Raw genomic sequence first — 21,956 nt, 5'->3', positions numbered from 1 at the left:
GCAGAGTTTTTGAAGCTCCCTCTCTGATCGCTGCCTTTGCATTTGCTTTGACTTAACCAGAACTTTCCGAAGGAACACGAGAGAACAAACCGCCATTTGTTAAATACATTTTTTAATATATGCGTAGATAAGTAGAGTATTTCTTGATAGTATTATTTTCTCTATCGAAAACACACATTTTAGCTCAATAATAAAAAATATAATAGTGGCGCTCATAACTCCTACACGATGCTCTTGATGTAAAAGTGTGTTATTGTTGGCAATCGTTAACGTTAGTCGTGCTGAGTCGAGCGCCGAGGGCGGGTCTGGGCTCGCCTCGCGTGAAGGCGGCTTACCTACAGTACGTATACGTCTGCATGCGTAACTGCCGCCGTGACGGAGAGTAGCCTGTGCGCTCGCGCCGGCCTTTCCGCTCGCCAGGGGGGAGGAACGAGCTTAAGAGGGCTAGTAGAAACTAGTATCGAGAGTGGCGGTTGACTCGTTGACCGGCCTACGACCCTCAGCGTGAGCAACGGCAAAATAAAGCAATGGCCCTCTGTGAAAAAATTAAACACGACAACATTAGGTGTGTTTAGTGACTGCTTCTGTTACATTGTGAAAATGACTCGTGTACACTAAAGGAGGATTGCCAATATAGGGCTGATAAGGGTACTATTATTTCAGTCCGGTTACATGGCGTTAAAGTTTCATGAGAGGTTCTGGGGCGCTCGTAATACTACAATACGTACTCATACGTTCCTCTAGTCAAAGAAACATGCATTAAATATATATTCATATAACTTGATCATCAATTATCAGGCTCTTTGTCTATAGTAATAGTCCCTGTCGCCTCCGCTCGAAAGAAGGGATTTTATAATTAATTAAAACAGTGTAATCAATGATTATAAAATAATATGATTTAATATATAATATATCATTATATCTATAGTATATATAACACAAGCAAAGTAATAGAATAAGGGTGTGTATTACAAGTTTTAATTGACGAGCGGCTTTCGAAATTCAGATCTGAATTAAATTAATTAAATTACACTTAACTTTTAATTAATCGAATTAAATGTTAATCTGAATTAAATTCGAGATTATTGATTATATAAATATAATCATATATTTTAATAATATAATATATCATAATTATTTTAATATATATATAACTTATTCATTTTTGAATTTATGCATTATAAGATAATTGTAAGGGTTCGAATAAGGGTTTCTGCAAACTCTAATCGATTTTTATTCTCGCTCCCCATTTTTTTATCTTGATTAGATGCTTCCTATTCATTATCTTCAGATGAAAACTTCGATCTTTTTCTTTCATACGATACCAATTTTTCTTGAGATCATGATATTATACTTTTTTTGTCCTTTTTATAAAGCTGATGGAATCAAAATCGTTTTCTCTCATTCATATTACATTAATTTTTTCTAATATTATTTTATATCGTTAAATTCTTTGTCTCCACCGCCAAGCTAGTTGTCGTTAAACATTTGTTTGTGGCAGAAGAAGTACGTAATACTCTATGGGTAACTGAAAATTCGTGGAGTCCACCACAGTAAATTATAGAGATCAGTGGTATGTAACGTATGCAGTAAGTGTTACGCGGAGAGCCCAGACCCTCTCCTAGACTGGGTAAGGAACTTATCAACGTCTAACTGACTGGAAAATAAAAATACCACATAATATATATAATTATTTTAATATATATAATAACTTATCATTTTTAATTTATGCATTATAAGATAATTGTAAGTTCGAATAAGGGTTTCGTGCAACTCTAATCGATTTTTATTCTCCCATTTTTTTATCTTGTTAGATGCTTCCTATTCATTATCTTCAGATGAAATCGATCTTTTTCTTTCATAATACATTTTTTGAGATATATATTATATTTTTTTGTCCTTTTTCTACTGATGGGATCAATCGTTTTCTCTCATATTACATTAATTTTTTCTAATATTATTTTATCTTAAAATTTTGTCTCCACCGCAAGTAGTGTCGTTACCATTTGTTGGTGGGAGAAGAAGGTACGTAATTCTATGGGTAACTGAATTCGTGGAGTCCACGTAATTATAGAGATCAGTGGTACGTATACGTATGTAGTAAGTGTTACGAGAGCCCAGACCCTCTCATAACTTAACGTTAACGATGAAAATAACACACTTACACAAAGAATTGTAACTATAGTGATATTATATTTTATATTGAGTAAAATGTGTGCTTTTCATAGAAAATACATCAGAAAACTTACTTATCTACCGATATATTAACAAATATTTACAAATGGCGTTTGTTCTCTTGTTTTGAAGGTTTGTTGAGTCAAAGCAAATCAAAGCAGCCAATCAGAGGAGCTCAAAACTCTGCGATGGATATAACGTGTCGGAAAAAAAATTCGCCGCCGGGTCCCGCACACGTGGCGATTAAAATCGCCAATACTAGCGATAAAAATCGTCACGTGTGCGCCCGGCTTTACACAAGCTATTAGTGAGTGGATTATAGGTGTTGAACATACACGTTATTCATGTTAAATAACCACGAAATTTTTCAAGGTCCAGATCTGCTCAAAACATTTGCTAGCTAAATGATGCTCATTTCCAGTAAGTATAATAGGACTCTGTTACAAAAACGGTGGACCGGTCACCACGGTTACGTCACTTGACGGAATGGCGTAATTAATTACACGAGTAGACCTGTCTCAGTTTTTAAGTTTTCTAGACGCCCACATCTACATTGCGTACATAATGCAAAATTATTGCACGTACTCTAGTGCCGAATATTATCAAACAAAAAATTCTGAAACAGGCCTTCTCCAGAGACGAATAGTGCAACATTGGCGGAAGGTTACTGCTGTGTGCCTCCGATAGCCGTGATGTCGAGATTTTGGCGTCCAGAGGAAGCGTCGGTATACCACGCTCAGATAGATATAGTTCAGTCTTAAAGGTCCGGTTAGTTTTGGGAATTATAAATTGGACGCGATGACGCTAGTGACGTACGCAGACACACGATAACACTTGAACGAGTTCCAGACAGACGCCACGAGTTAACTGCACGACTCAGTAGTACCAGGAGCTGAGAATAACTTAATTATTAGCTCTTGATAGTATGTATTGCGCTGTTGGCACTCGATCTTCCTCAAATTAAATCAAAATTCGTCTCGAGATGCGTTTTCATCAATTCGAATTTATACACAACCCGATTCTAACTGAAATATTGACGTGCGCACCGAAAGGTCAGGTTCAGTGGTTCACAACGCAAATATAGCACGACTTCCGGCGCTGCTGGAGCTACCCATATGCCACGCAGCCACCCACACTCGCTCGAAAAGGCCATCATTGGCAATGGTTATCCTATAGTGGACCCACGCGTGGAAAGACGACCATCAGGGGGAAATTGCACCGATGTTAACTGTAAAGTCAGCGTGATCATAATCCGCTCCGATATCAAGTTTATTATCGGTTGCGATATAGGTGAACTTTAATTTATCGCTCCGCGAGTGGCATCACGCGGCAATATAAGTGCAAGCGTCTCGGCCCCCGCGAGCATGTAAGCGGCATACTCATCCTATCCGACTCGTGGCTTGTGCATCGATTCCTTACGTAATTAACCGATGCGGAAAGCATACCTGCAGATTTGCATATTGCGCTAATAGCGGCTGCGGCGATGACGACGTGAACGACGGCGAGCGAACAGCAGTGTTCGCGTTATCATCGTTATTCTCTCATGTTCCTATCCCGGCATCTATCAAAGTTGCCGACGGGAACTTTTCTTCGCCGCGCGTTTTTTTTTTCATAAGCGCGCGAATGACAATATTATCTAGTACGGCGAGGCGGCGTTCGCAAACACTTCAGGCGGCGGCGGTGTGAGTGCGGCTGCTGGGTTTTACGTTAATAAGTCACCTGCAGAGCGCCGCCATTAATCAACTGCCTAATTGCTGCTCACATATACTGACGTAATGAACACCGATAATTATTTTCTAGCTGATCGTGATAAAAACGAATTGATTATGAGAAAACCGTCTAGCTAGACGGCGCGTTAATGATCAGTATAACCAGTATAACCAGGGGGTTGGTGATGACGGAGAAGCGATTACATAACTGTTGCCTAACTAAATATCGCGCGGTGGTGAGCCGTTGTTACTACATCATCGTGAAGCACCCCCTCCCCTCCTCCCACTAGTTTCATCATCTATTCAGCCACTCTATTCATCTATTCCGACACTCGCGCGCAGCAGACAGAGACGTAGACACGTACATGCGCTCATGCACTCACGTACATACTCGCTCACAGATAATTGCCCACAGGCCAGTCATCACCCCATCTACAGGGTCACACACACACACACACACACACACACACACACACACACACACACACACACACACACACACACACACACACACACACACACACACACACAGCACACACACACACACACACACACACACACACACACACTTTCCTTACACACCCACACACACACACAACACACACACACACACACACACACACACACTCTACCTCACACAAGATTATAAGATGGGATTATCTTTACATATATTCATCTATATAAAATGTGAGTATTCAGCATGCGGATGATGGAAACGTCGACAGATATTATACGTACAGGAGCAGGAAATTCGAATTGCTTATAATAACCTAATTATGGTAATAGAACACTGAGTCAAGCTTAGATGCTAATTAGTCACACGTAAGGAAACCGCGGTAAGTCAAGCGATTACGCCGAGTTTGAATGATATGAATGTGTTCTTTGCGAACGCTAAATGTTACAGCGGTACTCGTCGGATTATTGCGTTTCCTTCTAAAGGTTTGGCTGCTGCCCTGTCGAGCAGTTATCTAAACTATCATAATTCAAAACCCGGATTAATATCGATAGTGGGATAGGTCGATAAATTGTATTAATGAGAGATGAGAGACAGACAGACGGATTGATGCATGAGATGGATGGATGGATGGATGGATGGATGGATGGATGGATGGATGGATGGATGGATGGATGGATGGATGGATGGATGGATGGATGGATGCATGGATGGATAGATGGATGGATGGATGGATGGATGATGGATGATAGATGAATGAATGGATGGAGGATGGATGAATGGATGGATGGATGGATGGATGGATGGATGGATAGCTGGATGGATGGATGGATTGGATGGATGTTGGTTAAGCGGATGGATGGATGGATGGATGGTATGAATGGATGGATGGATGGATGATGGATGGATGGATGGATTGATGGATGGATGGATGGATGGATGGATGGATGGATGGATGGATGCATGGATGGATGGATCGCAATGGATGGAATGGATGGATGGATGGATGGATGGATGGATGGATGGATGGATGGATGGATGGATGGATGGATGGATGATGATGGATGGATGGATGGATGGATGGATGGATGGATGGATGGATAATGAATGGATTGATAAATGAATGAATTATGAATGGCTAGATGGTGGATGGATGGATGATGGGTGATAGATGGATCGATCGATCGATCAATGATGAATGGATAGATGAATAGAGCGGATGGACATATGGATATATATATATATATATATATATATATATATATATATATATGTGTGTGTGACATGCACGACCTTTGACATTGTACCACGATAAACACACATCATAATACTCGCTAGCGTAAATGTGTGAGCACACTCTCTATATATTCTTTCCTCGGCGTTTTGTTGGCTTAGCAGAGAATAGAGCAACACGTGGAGAGTAAGGTGGCACGTGTCGCCGATGTACAAATACCATGGAATTGCGAAATTAATACGCATCCCCCGCAGGCCGCGACACGTTATTATATATCCAGCGTCGATGCGTGCTAGAAATTGTCACTGCCCACAGGCGCAGGGAAACTGTTAAGAGTAACATCGTCATACGGGCACTCACGCTGCACAGAAGAGCACATCCCACGAGTAACCACTTAGCGATTTTCGGACAGCAATGATAGCGGAAACCCTTGTATACTCGCGATCGGCTTGTCGTAATTTACTAGCTGGCACAGAGAGCAATAAAAGGGCCGCAAGCTAACATCGGTGAGGCGGCACCGTTGCTACGCACCGGAAAAATCCGTGTTCAATGCAATGACACGCATTTATTGTCTCGACCACTAAGGCTTCAGCGCCTTCTGTTATTATATAATTCATTAATTCTAAAAGCGAAATCGCTAGCCAGCAACTTGCAGCAACCCACGAGAAATAACTGAGATAGAAACCAACCTAATGATGTATTACAACACTAACCTTTGGGAAGAGACTCACGTACTTTTATTGTCTGCGATAGCCTATAAATGTTACGACCGTTGATTACGGCCTGACCTATACACGTTTGTGGCAGCTAGTGAACAAAAGCCATCAAATATTATCTATTATCGTCTCAATAGCTTAATCAACGACTTGCGATTTGTCATATTACGCTACAGGCACACACAAGTATATATTGCGGAATAACACACGCACAGAGCAAACGGCTATAACACGCAGGCCCATCGTAAAATGCAACGCCACGCACAAACGCATGCACCCCCGCCCCCCACACACACACACAAACAAACGCACACACACCCACACACCACACGCACACACGCACCACAACACAACACACACACACACAACACAAACGCGCACGCACACAACGACACGCACGCACACAACTACACCGTACGGCACGCCACGCAGCCACACACGTACACACACACACGCACAGCACACACATGCACGACACACACACACGCACACACAACACAACATCACACACACACACACACACACACATATGTAAACACCGCGCGAGCAACACACCACACCACAGCACACGCGCACGCACGACACACACACGCACACACGCACACACTGCACACACGCACACGACGCAGCAGGCACCACACCAGCATGAACGCACACACAGACAACACACACACACACAACACACACACACACACACAACAAACACACACACATACACACACACACACACACACACACACACACCACACACACACCACACACATAAACACGAACGAGACGAGAGTGTTGCACTCAGCGCCGCACACTTACGCATCGATGAGAAAATGAATCGAGCAGGCATATCGGTCTGTTACCTCCGCCAAGGGTTGGCAGGAGGTTTATGTTTTCACCGCGTGTGTTTGTTGTTTGTGCGTGTCACAGCCTTAATAGAAAAAGTATGGACGGATGTCATTAAATTTCAGGATAGGTCAGAAATGCCTAACTTAGATATTGATGAGAGAATTTTGGTGTATCCTGGAGTCCAATAATTCTGGTTAATCATGTTATGGTTATATATTACCTAGTAGTGAAGTTCATCTTCAGCAAATTGTGACGCCACGACCGGCGCCCGATGAGGTATCAGCTAGTGCCTGCGTGTGCAAATGTATACGTGTAGCAGCCTACGAAGCCGGAAATAACGGCCACAATACTGACGAGGCAACATTGACAACGCCTAAATACTGATTAAAATAATTAGTCGTGTCGAAAATGCGACACAATGTAATCGCCTAAGGTTTGTATTACGAAAAAACCTCGACAGACGTCAACGGTTTTACTCGTGTGTATATACGAAAGAATTGATGGAACAAATTCCATTCATCACACCAATCTTCATGCGCTAATCCATTTCCGGTTAATTGCTAGACAAATCTCAAGTTGAACATAGTGTCGGATATGTACAGCATTCTACTATCAAAATTCATGATTCAATTGACACCAATTATGTTATATTAGTGCCGGATAGAATCTTTATAAATTAAATAGACAGAGTTTCGTGCCGTTTTTATATTATATTGGAAAGAGAGAGGGGAACATATCATATTATATATATATATATATATATATATATATAATTATTATATATTATGTTAATATATTATAATAAAATTTTAGCACAAATTGTCGTTTTGTTTATTCACCCACTTCGCCGCATGACTTGCAAGATTTGCGTGTTTTGCTTCGGAATATGTGCGGAATATAATCAAATTAATTTAATTCATGTAAATGTTACGCCTGCATAACCCGGCATAGATTTGTCATGGCGGGGTAAACTCAAGATGCCTAGTTGCAATCTCCCACGGTCTCTAGTGGATGTGCATCGCCCCATTACAGTCGCCGGAATATGCGACCCGATATATGACCAGGATAGGCAATCTGAGGTTCAAGGCTGTCAGGCGCTTGATTACGACTCCCCACAAATTCTGCACACATATTTGGCTTCACATATTATTTACACGTCCGACGTCAACCGGGCACCTGTCGTTTAGGAGGCTAACGGATCGCTTTGTCTTGACAATTCAATAAGTCACCGAAACGAAGTAACTCACTTGCAGTAAATACATGGCGAATCGGTATGTACACGGCACACGATTCTAACTGTAAGTGTATACAAGCCACACTATACATGCACAGTGTCTCTCCGGGCTCCTACTGAATATCATAAATACTCTCGGGACTGTCAGAGTGAACGGTAACGAAGCGTATTTTTATGAGAAGGGTGTATTGATGCAGGGCCATAGGTTATGCGAACGCTTACACCTGTGGGGGAAGGGACGTAGCAGGGTGAATTTCCGGTGAATCCGGCTACATGCAACCGCGTCATATTACGGCGTCAGCGCGAGGTGAGCTTCACATAACAGCAGTACAGTACAGGAGGTGAGGGCTTGGCAGCATATGTTTCTATATTATACACACGCACACGCACACGCACACGCACACACATACACACACACATATATATATTCTTGTTATATATTCTTGTATATGCTGTAACTGTCATGTTGTATTGTTATATCTTGTGTTTGTTCTCTCTTGATATGTTCATGCTGCATGTCTAGGGGGCGCAGGCATATGTCTCTTGCTGTCGCTTATCATATTAATCGTCTAGACACACTCTCGCAGTATCAGCTGGCTACTGGATGCACGCGAGTCCTCGCCGCCGCACGTCGTCGCATTAAATCTGATGGTAAATTAGCGCGACAGAATATATATAGCGATTCGTTGGAGCGCGTAATGAACGTAACTTGAATAGGCGACTCGAGTCCGTTCTTCGTGAAACAACGTCAGTCAGCATCGCTGTGCAGTTTAGTTTACATCACGTTCTTTCAGAAGACCTGCCACGACGATGTACAGAGCACTGCGTGAAAGGAAAACTAAACTGCTGACGTATGTGTATATATATATATTCACATATATATATATATATATATATATATATATATATATAAATATATAATAGGTAGACTTACCGCAGTCATTACGTATCCCATAACAATTAATACGATTCAGGGACGAATCCAGGATTTCAAGGAGGGGGTGGAAAACAGGCGGGGGGTATGGGGGTCCTCCCCCCGAAAATTTTGAAAATGTAGATAGCAGGAGATGGTGTTTGAGGCACTTTTGAGTACATGTACAGAATTCATTCTGACTACGACAATTCTATTTTTAGTAGAACAATTCTTGCGCTTGCAGCGCGGCATTGATTGATGTACAAAGGGGGAGCATTATTGAATATGTAGGGGCAAACTGCATGCAATGCTCCCTTCGTAAAACCCAGGATGGGATTTGCTAGAACACGGGCGTCGAAGGAGGGTCACGTGATGTGGCTGCACTTGTGTTAGAATTAGGGTTAGGGTCAAGGTTAGGGTTAGGGTTAGGGTTAGGGTTAGAGATAGGGTTAGGGTTAGGGAAATAAGGCCATGTCTAGCACGGTTCGAAGTATGACTGGGGAATCTTTCTGTGGAAGATTTGGACTTTGAAGCGTACGAAGTGACTAGTGCTGCCACGTAACGGCACCCTCCTTCGACGCCCGTGTTCTAGCAACACCCACTCAGGATATTGAGCCAGAGCGAGAGCGCTATCTGTCGTGGAGTTTGATGTAGGGGGTGACCGATGTCCGACGACCGATGACCGATGTTTGACTGTCGCCCTGACAGTCAAAACTCTTTCTTGGAATTGCGAAAAAAGCTGCAAACGGGTTGTAACCTGCTTCAACACTTAATTACATAATTTAACCCATGCATCAGCTAGGTGCCGTTTTGTACAGCCGCGCGACTATTATACTTGGCAATAAATAATAATGGTATACCGTATATGCGTGAACATATTGTTAGTCCAACAGAGGGTGGTGGCTAGCCCCTCCTCCCTCCCCCGAATCCGCCGCTGACGATGCTACGATGTTGGGCAATGAAGTCACGAAGAAGTCACGTGATGACTTCAGTGAAATTTGTTGGCCAACATACGTTCCGTTAGCTCAAACATCTGTCGCCATGTTACTGCGCATTAATATAAAAGACTGTGGCGGAGTTTGATGTAGTACCGCATGCATACTCGAAGCTACGTGGCTGTTAACAACGTGCCCGTTTTCCATCGGAATAATATTGCTAAAATCTGCCCCGCCGCGAATAAAATAAAACCGCAGGCATAATGCTGAGCTTGATTTTATCGCACACAAAGCCAGCGACGGCTGCCGCATGCGCGTTGAAAGCTTGTTCGTTATTAAGATGCTGTACGCGGGGCGGAATCGAGCTGCTACGAACGTTTGCACGCTGTGTCGATAAAGCAGCGAATATAACCTGCAAAGTTTACCTGCGTACACGCAGCATGGCGCTCGAGCTGGGCCGGGATTTCGCTTGCCTCTGACTTTGTTTTAGGGTTGGATTAGAGATAATCTTAGCGTTAGGACTATTAATATTAGGGTTATGCATTTCATAACCTTACGCCTAGACCCAAGCTCAGACCTTAGTACAAACTCTGCTCTTTATACTAATCCTAACCCTAATTTTGAGCACTAATCATGAGCATATACCCTGTGTCGATCGTATCCCCGCCTAGACTACTGTAATGTAGCCCGATACTCCAGGGCCGTAGGCTGAGCAAATTTCTAGAGGGGGGGGGGGCAAAATGTCATGACTCAACTGTGTAATGATGAGCGACGGGCATAGCTCTTGATCGACGTCCATAGTGTGGTAGGGGTGAGTCTGAGACAAGGCTTTCACGAATAAATGACCAAAAAAAATTGTACTTATTTACGATTATTAGCTAATCTTATTTTTTAATTTTGCTTCAAAATCTAGGGGGGCAGCTGCCCCCTTGCCTAGGCAAGGGGCCCCCTACCCCACAGGCTACGGCCCTGTACTCGTATTTCGTAACACGGAGGATAATTGTGCGGGGAACGGTAGCTGGCACGCGAGCTTTCCAAAAATACGGTAGATCATCAAGCGTAGCGCGCGACCACATTCACGCATCGTCAATACCAACAGCAGTCAGAGAATGCAATTACACTGCATACTGGATGACCAAATGTCAGCCATCTGCTTTGTCTTAATCTGTGCGAGAAAAGGACAGCAAAAATCGCCCAGCGTAATATAACGCGCGATTTTGATAGGTGTAACGATGAGAAGGCTCGTGGAGACGGACTCTCACTATTCCCGCATTGCTAAAGTATATTGGGATCGCGTATACGCAGTTATGCAGAGTGCACCTCGCTGACAGACTATCCATAAATTGGCGCATTTGATTTATCTATAAGCCGATCACCACGGCCGACATGCTAGACACTTCCAACATGGTAGACATGATTACTTTGGAAGTATATGAAATGCGATAGTTATTAACTGAGACGATGTAATGATATACGCGCCACGCACCCACGCATTCATGAACGCACAATAACCCCGACACTCGCGCGCTCACAACACACTAATACGCGCTTTCTTATATGTTCATATTTTACCGCCGCGTTTACTTTTTGTTCGTGTACCCCAGATGCATTTTACGTATTAACAAAAAAGCTTTACCAGGCATGCGTATGGACAGGCAAATTCGAAAACCAACGAAGACAAATTTCGTAACGTTTAAATACGGAAAGATAAACATAGCAAGACGGCCTCTTCCGCATATTCCTTCCTTACCAGATCAATATCATGTTCGACATTATAGAAAGCAGACGCGTAATTACATCACATTCCACTGGAATTGTGCTACAGGTCATTACTATAGGCAACCTACTCGCTGTGAGATAGGAATCTACACAGCTGGACGAACCATAAAAGCCTTTTGACTGGCGAAACACTTGCGTATATGGTTCGTCATAATTTTTCAAATAGCTTCGGACTGGACATTATCAAGAGCGGATAATACCTATTATATGCGGTATTATCCGCTCTTGACATTATATATAACGACAGTTTCATGCGGCCTGCGACGACCTTAACGCTAATATTTAAATTTTATAGGAATTTTTAACATGGTTTTCGTGTCAATCCACATATTTGTCAACAGTTTGCTAGTGATGTGCACTTAGAGACGCAATGAATAGAATTCGAATGAACGGAGCAGTGAATCAGTTAAGGCATTGAGAACCATTAGGTATGTATCGTGATAAATGTAATACATGTGTAAAGCTATAAAACCGGACACACCGGAATGTCAATACTCAATACACATTGTAACCTCCCAAGTAATAGCTTTTAACAATATATATCATTATATCAAAATATAACTAACGTACACAGTTCGATCGTTCGTTTGACAATCCCAAATTCGTCGCTTATAAAATATTGAGTGTACGATGAGCGTAAGCGAATAATGTATTGACGGTATAGTAAGAATTATGCATCAACTGTTATATATAAACAGGTTCCGAGGCATCCGGCAACAAACGCATCATCGTACAAACACAATAACTATATCGAACATACATCTACATCGTGGCTGGAAAATACATCCCTGTCATATTTTTGTTTAATATCGGCATTTTTATTCAGTCTTCGGTTCACAATAGTTTACACCAATATAACCATAACTATATCATCGCGATTATTATCATCACTATCGTCATCATTGTCGTCAGCATCGGAATAATATTACAAGATCTAGAGGCAATGCTGTTGTGTAAAACATCGTGGCCGGTGTCAAAATCGTGAAAATATATAACGTCAGCCCATTCTAGGCTGGCATCACCCGCGTCCTTGCAATCAATCTCTCTGCGCCTTTATAGGCTATAGCACGAATTCATTTATATTCATAGAGATATTCGTTCTAGCCCTTGGTGATTGGAAAAATTTTCGCAACTGATTTGCATCTCGCACGCACCTTTTCGTAGAATAAACGCTGCTCGAAATATTTTATTGAAACTGAGGCCCGGGAGATGGTGAAATTATTAGCACGTCTGCAAGCACCGCCGCCCAAATGGTCTTCCTTGTGTGACTATATATATAGTACAGTAGTCTAGCACACTACGCAGAGAGTTAATTGATATGTGAAGGAGCCAACGATGTAGTCGACATGAACTGGGTGGCGAGTTGGCGAAAGTTGAGTGGCCATTTTACTATATACAGTGTTATATATTCATAAAGAGGACGCCGTAAAATGTCCGCACAGCATCTGGATGCGTGTTTAGGTTTATAGTGTATGTAATATAACATACCGCGTTATGTTCATGCCAAACGTGCCATATAGGGGCCTACACGTGTGTGTGTGTCGTGTGTGTGTGTGGGGGGGGGGGGAGTGCATAGGCGTGTTATTTAATAACCTTCTTGCCTTTCCGTTTAGGTGATATCATGGTGACACCAGATGGCGTGTAATGGAGCACTTCCTGCGCGTGAATAGTACAGACGAGAATGAACTCTACGCGTCACTGCCCGGCGACGGGTCAGGCACGAGTCACAACGACGGCTCAGCGTCGAACTACACTCCGGACGAGCGCGATCACAATGCGACCATGTCCTCGTTCGACATCAACGACGTCATCAACTACTGTGTCACGCTGGTGGCCGTGTGCACGGTCGTCTGCACCGTCGCCGGCAACCTGCTCGTCGTCATCGCCGTCTGCACGGAGACGCGTCTGCGAAAAATCGGCAACTCGTTCATCGTGTCGCTGGCCGTCGCCGACCTGCTCGTCGGCGTCGTCGTCACGCCGATCTCCGTCTGGTACCAACTGCGCGGTGAGTGGACGCTCGGCAAGGTGATGTGCGACTTCTGGGTGTCGATGGACGTCATCTGCTGCACGGCGAGCATTCTCAACCTGTGCGTGATCAGCGTCGACCGCTACTACGCGATCACGCAGCCGCTGCAGTACGTCTACAAGCGCACGCCCGGCCGCGCCACCGTCATGATCGCCTTCGTCTGGATATTCTCGTTCGTCATCGCCATGCCGCCGCTGCTCGGCTGGCGCGAGGAGCGACCCGACGTCATCACGCAGTGCTTGATCAGCCAGGACAAGGGCTACACGGTGTTCTCGACGATGGGAGCATTCTACCTGCCGCTGGTCGTCATGATCGTTGTCTACGTGCAGATCTATCTCGCGACGCTCGAGCGAAAGAAGCACTGGGTCGCTCGACCGGGCTCGAGCTACGTGACGTGCAACGACAGCGTCGTGCGCGGCGAGAGCTCGCCGACGCCGTACAACTCGCTCGTCGACGTCTCGCTGCGCGACTCGAAAGACACGCTGAGCAGCGACGGCGGCACGGTCAAAGTGTCGCAGACTATACGCCGCCTCTCGTATCGCTGGGCGGCGCGACGGTGCCGCCACCGCATCGTCATCACGCCGAGCGTCAAGACGTCCGAGGCGCTGATCGCCGAGACGCGGCTGACGGCGAAGGCGACGACCGAGGTCAAGGGTCAGCCGTCGGCGGCGGCGGCGGCGGCGGCGCCGCGAGCGCACACAACCCGCTACGCGTCCAACGCGAGGACGAACTGCGCTGTCGCAGCCGAGCCGAACAGCTGCTGCCTGACTGTAGACGCGCCTCGGGTGCGGAACGACGGCTACAACAACAGCGCCAATACGATACAGAACGCCGCCGACGACACGACGGATCTCGTCGGCAGCCTGTCGCCGAGCTGTCTGGCGCTGAACGAGCGTCGCACGTCGAACATGCCCAAGGTGAAGCGCATATCCGTCAACCAGGAGAAGCGCGCCGCGAAGACACTCGGCATCATCATGGGCTGCTTCGGGCTGTGCTGGTTGCCGTTCTTCCTGCTGGCGCTCATCGCGCCTCTGTGCGAACGCTGCCGCATACCGGCGCTGCTCTTCCTCGTCTTCACGTGGCTCGGCTACTTTAACAGCGCTCTCAACCCGATTATCTACACGTTCTTTAACAGAGACTTCCGGCGCGCTTTCCACAGGATCGTTTGCTGTTTTCAGACGAGTCGGCGCCGGCGTCGACACGACATGCACATGTGACAATACGAGAACGGACGACGCGGCCGAAGTGGACGCTACAAACAGCGCGCCACTTCGCTTGCCGCGTCGCCCGTGCACTCCGTGTCTGATTGTGACGTCAGTCGGCGTCGCAGCGCGTCGCAGTGCCTCGTTCCTACGCCCAGCATCGCGATTACACCCACCGATCCGCAGCCTACGCCACCGACCCCCCCTAGTCCACAGCGTACCCTGCTCCGACTCCCGCACTCACACAACCCACCACACAGCCCTTGCTCCAACACCACCAGCACACCGGACCAGGACACGGTCAGGCCCCTGCACCGCCACGATTCACTACTGCTTCAACATCAACACTCTCCCATCCTACCTCTACGATCCCCAGTGCACACCCACACGCGACACTGTTCCACCACCCCACCGCCACGGTTCGCCGCCCACGGTACCGCAGTTATTCGACGCCACTACACACTCTAGTCATATACCTGAGCGTAATAGATTAATCCCCCCACGCATTTGTTACCGTGGCAATATTGCCACGGTATCCGGATACAGCTACTTACGTATTCCGCCACACTATACTCTTACGCGTATGCGATCCATGCAGTGACAATATTGCCACAGTATATATACGAATACATATCGTCACAATGGTGCCACGATACCGTGCCGTTCTCCGCAAATGTGGCGGGAACCTAAGGTAAACCCTCGCCGACCCCAATCCCGCCTTATTCAGCGTTAGTGCCATGGGAGCGAGATAGCATTTAATATCAATTGTGCTATTGTAAATGACGTTCATTTATACGTGGCGGTTTCCGGACAGAATTGCTCTGAGGTTTATCATGTTGTGAATGGTCGACAAAAATATATATCACTGTATTGTCGCATTACACGCAGTAATTGTGAAATACACATCATGTACATAACCTTGTTATAATATATATATATACAGTGTTTTCACTTGTGTGCGCTGCGTAGCTTTCATCTATATGGCAACGTGATCCGCATGCCATAAACTCTTAACTGGCATTCCAATTGGTATTCACACGATTTAAACACAAGACATTCATGGCGTTCTAATTGAAAACGGGGTTATTTGGGATTTATTATTAGTTATTTATTATTGTGGTTAAATAGTCTAGTGTAGTTGTGCTGACAAGTGAATGTGCATCCTGGTTCCACGATAGGGTAACGTGAATGCATTTTGTTTGTAATTCATATGGTAATGCAGATAATCCTGGTAACTAACAATACACAGTGTGTTGTATGTTTAAGCATTTGACAATACACTGTGTATTGTTAGCGAGCTTTCAACAATACACTGTGTATTGTCGAACACCTTCTAACAATACACTGTATTGTAGTAGTCACCTATAAGCTTTCAACAATACACTGTTTATTGTTGAACACCTTCTAACAATACACTTTTCTTCTTCTTTTTTAATTAGTTTACTTTTTGATTTGTAAACTTGAAATTGACATTTATTTAAATAAATTTATTGAATTTATTGAAAATGAAATTGAATTTAAATACACGGTTGTTAGGTACCTACTACAATACACAGTGTATTGTTAGAAGATGTTCAACAATACACACTGTATTGTTGAAAGTGTTATTGTTAGTTACCAGGATTATCTGAATAATGTTTTTGCTTCCGTTAAATAACTGTTACATGTGTATGACCAAACCCTTGCGTAATCCTCGTCATGTTGTGATGCGTACTAAGCAAAGCAGTTATTTGTGTGCCTCACATTCGTTTATATGCGGATAAAACAGTATCGAAATAAACGGAAGCTGATACAAAGATTTCGAGTTGCCTGTTTCACTGAATACAACATGTAACAAACAATTGCAAATTCACAGAATACAAGATGAACCAATGTCACAATTACCTAATATGTATAACGCACGCATGGTGTGTCTTATGCGTTTAATTGATTATAATAGAGCTTCAATCAACTATGAAAAAATAGACAGATCTTACTCCTCGTGGTATGTGTAAGAGGAAGTAATAACAGAGCACGCGCGCAATATTTATTTATATATATATATATTTATTTATATATATATTGTTAATCTAGTGTAGCTCTTGGTAAACCAGACAACATGCGCCATCTATTGGCCGTTGATAAAAACCGATAAATCTTAACATTGACTGTCGAGCTCGTTTTGAATGCAAACACAATTAAATACTACGAAATCGGAAATCCGAATAAGAAAAGTAAAATCCGCGATTTTTTTTTATTTAGAGTAATCGAATACGTATCCGAATAGGTAGAAGTCATCGAAATACTTCTCGTACAGTTTCCTCACTAGAACCGGTGACAGGGCACTGTAGTAGTGATGTCGCAGCTCACCCGTGGGTTTGCTCTTATAGAACTCGCCGCGCGCTGACAGCCCTACCTGCCGACCTATACCGAGCTGATGGAACATAACGTCCGACTCCTCGGACATGTGTTCGTATTTCACGACGAAGTCGTAGCGAATCGAGCACGGCTGGCACTGATCGACGTAGCGCCGCCAGTGCACGTCGAACTTAGCCGGGTCGGTGACCACCAGATGGCGCACAAATTGCTCGAATGTTGCATTCGGGGGCCTCATGCGTTTGTCGGGGAAAGCGTCGGCGATCCGGCGTCCGAACGATGCATACTGTCCCTCTCCCGGCTCGATCTTGTCGCGGTACGCGGACAAGATGCGGTCAAACGGGTGTCGGACGAGAAGCGCGTTGCTGTACTCGCGCAAGATCGCCTCGTGGCTGTCGGGACGGCGGCGACCCAGCGTCAGCTTCCCTACAGCGCCGTGCACGTATTCGTTACTGCCGGGGTCTGTCCTGAAGTCGGTTCCGTTCAGCGCGAGGAACACTCGCTTCCAGTTGCTGCACGCCACCTTGGCGATCGTGCACATGCTCAGCTTGTGCGCGTCGTTGAGCAGAATCGCATTCAGCGTGTTCGCGCCGCCGCGCCCCAGCGCCTCCGCTATCGGTACTGCGACTCGCTCCAGTAGGTGGCGCTCGCACACGGTGGCTAACCATTGCTTTCTTGACTGCAATCGTTGGCGTATGGCATCGGTCGCATTGTACGATGCTAGTCTACCTCTCGCCGTATTTATTGGTTCATTGTGTGACATTTGAACGCGCACAGTTCCTGTTATAGATAAATTAATGGCACGTATATATGTTAGTTATTAAATATAGAATATTATCAAGAGCGTATAAAGAAGGAGAGCGTAGAACGGTGAAATGCTGAAACCATGTTGCAGTATTAGTCGAATTAATAAACTTTTCCCGTAGTATAATCCAGTATTATTGATCAGCTGTCCCACTTTATTAATATAAAACAAACTGCATGTCCCTACGATGTCCCTACGCTGAGATAATGAGCGGTGAAAATCTGGTATTTTCGCCGAAAACCGACTCGAGATACCTGCTGACTGCGACTGTCTCTCGCTTTGTGGCCAGTGTGTTGCTTCCGGTCGCCGCTGTGTAGCGCCATGGTAGCGCTGACTCACGTCAGTACTGCAAAGTTTACTATATATACAATACATCTAATACATACATATATCAAATTTATACAATACACCTAGCGTGAGGTAGGCACAGGTGGGGGTCATCACTATGGCAATCAATAACAGACGTCATTCATTCCATTTGTCAATCATTGACGGAAACACGCGAGGTTTCCCGAAGTTATCTCAAATCGAGAGACAGTCGCAGTCAGCAGGTATCTCGAGTCGGTTTTCGGCAAAAATACCAGATTTTCACCGCTCATTATCTCAGCGTAGGGGCATCGTAAGGAAATGCGGTTTGTTTTATATTAACAAGGTAGGACAGCTGATAAATAATACAAAGAATCGTCAAAATAAAACGGGAAAGGTGTATTAATTCGACTAATACTGCAACATGGTTTCAGCATTTCACCGTTGTACGCTCTCCTTCTTTATACGCTCTTGATATTATAAATCGATTAGATAATTTAGTTAATAAAAATAGAATAGTTGTTGAATTGAATCAGAAGTTAATTAGAAAGTGAAAAACACCACCACTAGCGTAATCTTGGTAATACATAATTAAGAGATATAGAAGAAATACCTTTTTTTGGTTCGTAGAACTCGTTGATACTTTGCACAATGATAAATATTAGCACGGCGGTGCCACAAATGACGCATATACCTCGGGCATGCCGCATGGCTTCCACAGCTTCTATGATCCACTCGTAAATAACTATAGGTAGCTACACAAATGTCGGCAAGCGACGCAGCGAGCAGACGCACGTTCACGCTGGTTTACGTGCTAGTATATGCAGGTATATACCGACACGTCTTCGCGTTGGCCTTTAACTGTTATGCCGATTTGTGCCGGTTGTGCTCATGTATATGTATTATCATGGTATTATATATGCTACTTTCTACATTAATTTGTGCGAGGACCTATATGCGCTGCACGAAGTGAATTCGTTAAGAGAAGATTGAAATTACTAACAGACGCAAATCATAACGATATAGCTTAGCACAAGTTGCAAGACACCAGATATAATCTCTGGAAGCGAACTACATTTATTCGCTATTTATTTATTAGCATAAGAAATACACATTGTCATCTGCCCAGACTTTATTGGAAGGTTGCGTCACAGTTCGTTACGAGCCTTCAGTATATACAGTTTGTTCGTTTCAGTGTACATTTCCATCTTGCATTTGCTATGATCACTGTCATGTTACATTTGTTATATACGCACTGAAATGAATCTATCTCGCCGAAAGACGGGACTTAATTATTGGCGACATTGCGCTGCTGTCGTTTACCTGCGGGGAACGCAGCTTCGTGCAGCTATATAAATGCCAGATTCCACCTCCGAAGAAGGTTTCAGCACGGTATTCCACCATGTGATCACGCCAACTATAAACCACTAACCAGCATGGAACTGCATATATATAGCGGATTTGAAAAGCATACGATTAGGGTACGTCAGTTAACAGCATGGAAACATATTGTGTGTGTGTGTGTGTGTGTGTGTGTGTGTGTGTGTGTGTGTGTGTGTGTGTGTGTGTGTGTGTGTGTTCTCAACATTTCTATATCGAATAATCCGCTAAATCCGTTACCACACCTCCTGTTGCAGATATTTGCAATAACGATTGGTAACAGGTTGCAGATTAAATGGTGACAGATGTGCGAGGTATGAGTCTTTGTACTGTGGCGGCGAGTGTGGCCCAAAACCATTTAGTCGAATACTTTGTAATCGCAGTTTGTTTGCATGCTAACATTGTAACCTTTGAACACTATATTTGATACTAGATTTGAAAGAGAATTACACTTACACGGGATCGTTTGAAAATATGAAATGATAGCGCCGGCTTACAAACACAGATGAGACTAGAACACGCAGAACAGCAGAAATTCATGAAATTCAGTACATCATTTTGATTGGGAAGTATCATATATAGGAGAATATAGTTATCGCCAACTAATTAACGTTAGTAATCCGCACGCAACATATCCATGTAGACAAGTTTACGATAAATATTATGGACAATACAGTATTAATATATTATAATAAGCAGCTAGTTGCACGTAATATTAGCCTATATGATTATACGTTATCATTAGTAGGCATGGTTATAGATAGTCGTCGCTGCTAGCCACGCGCATGTATGTTTCACATGCATTTGTAATGACGCGCGCGCGCACGCACGCACGCACGCACGCACGCACGCACACGCACGCACACACACACACACACACACACACACACACACACACACACCCACACACTTGTGCGTGGGGACAAAGTTCGTTCCTCGTTACCTGTACTCAGACGGCCTGTAGAATTTATGTGCTCTCTTACCTCTTATGTGATGTGTATGTGAGCAGAGTATTCCCAGGTTGTGTGTGAAAAATATCATATTTTCATACATCAAGTTGTATTTATATGATACGCAAATAGTTTCACATTGATCACATGTGCGATACCGGTGCTAACTTGCAAGACGCGAGGTTGGTAGTTTGTATGTATTATACGTTTTATTTTACCACAATTATATCTAAATCGTGATATTATTCAGCTAGATATATTGAGCTAACGGTGAATTGTACGTTGTTGCATTAATTAGATCTAAATGTCACCATGTCGACGGCGTCAACTGTGGATACCAACTCTGAGGAAATCGTGAGATACAGCAGTTCACATTTCGATTGGAAGAATTTTATGAAGTCAGTCACCGGCGTGCTCCTTATAATACAAACGGTACGCATGAAACATACGTGTAATTACATAACAGTGGTAATTCCTACCTATTAAAAAACGCTCTCATATCCGAGTAATTTTATTATCCTGTGCGGGAGCAGGTGTGGGGGGGGGGTGGACAGATGGGAAGTAACCCAAGGCAACAACACCGGCAACGGAGAACCGCCAACTGTCAACTGTCCAGAACGGAAACCCATCCGTGACCTCTATTACTACGACTCTACTAGTAACTCTACTACTAGTTATAACGACTCTCAGATTTTTGTTAGCTTCATACTCCACTTTGCATGCGTGGCACCAGCTTTGAGTTTTGTGTTTACAAAATTGAGTATTGTGGAACCGGTTCGACAGAATTGAGTTTTGTGTTTACAAAATTGAGTTTTGTGGAACCGGTTCGACAGAATTGAGTTTTGTGTTTACAAAATTGAGTTTTGTGGAACCGGTTCGACAGAATTGAGCCCTGTCCTGCATGGCGCCCCGTAGGGGGACAGGATTGACAGAAAACAAAACT

At 44.2% G+C, this 21,956-nt stretch overlaps 3 protein-coding genes across 3 annotated transcripts in view; 2 read left to right on the top strand and 1 right to left on the bottom strand.

The window, feature by feature from the left end:
• The first annotated feature begins 12,532 nt into the window (after window positions 1-12,532).
• LOC106805590 (5-hydroxytryptamine receptor 1D-like) lies at window positions 12,533-15,239 on the top strand. Its single transcript, XM_014807243.1, has one exon. The coding sequence runs from the start codon at window positions 13,634-13,636 to the stop codon at window positions 15,230-15,232; it is 1,599 nt and encodes a 532-aa protein (XP_014662729.1). The 5' UTR covers window positions 12,533-13,633; the 3' UTR covers window positions 15,233-15,239.
• A 2,211-nt stretch (window positions 15,240-17,450) lies between these two features.
• On the bottom strand, window positions 17,451-18,113 carry LOC106805589 (carbohydrate sulfotransferase 14-like). Its single transcript, XM_014807242.1, has one exon. The coding sequence runs from the start codon at window positions 18,111-18,113 to the stop codon at window positions 17,451-17,453; it is 663 nt and encodes a 220-aa protein (XP_014662728.1).
• A 2,949-nt stretch (window positions 18,114-21,062) lies between these two features.
• The window catches only part of LOC106805595, a 15,517-nt gene continuing 14,623 nt past the window's right edge, over window positions 21,063-21,956 (top strand). The window contains exons 1-2 of the mRNA XM_014807249.1: window positions 21,063-21,195; window positions 21,312-21,445. Of these exons, the coding sequence (XP_014662735.1) occupies window positions 21,326-21,445 (120 nt within the window). The 5' untranslated portion in view covers window positions 21,063-21,195; window positions 21,312-21,325. The remainder of the gene's footprint in view (window positions 21,196-21,311; window positions 21,446-21,956) is intronic.

Source organism: Priapulus caudatus, unplaced genomic scaffold (assembly GCF_000485595.1).
Source record: "Priapulus caudatus unplaced genomic scaffold, Priapulus_caudatus-5.0.1 Scaffold120, whole genome shotgun sequence".
Lineage (NCBI taxonomy): Eukaryota > Metazoa > Priapulida > Priapulimorpha > Priapulimorphida > Priapulidae > Priapulus > Priapulus caudatus.
Note: the sequence above shows the minus strand (reverse complement) of the source record. Positions and strands in the feature narration are given on the sequence as shown.

Excerpts from the sequence above, each read along its gene's own strand:
- LOC106805590 (XM_014807243.1), top strand. The coding sequence starts at position 13,634 with ATGGAGCACTTCCTGCGCGTGAATAGTACAGACGAGAATGAACTCTAC.
- LOC106805589 (XM_014807242.1), bottom strand. The coding sequence starts at position 18,113 with ATGTGCACGATCGCCAAGGTGGCGTGCAGCAACTGGAAGCGAGTGTTC.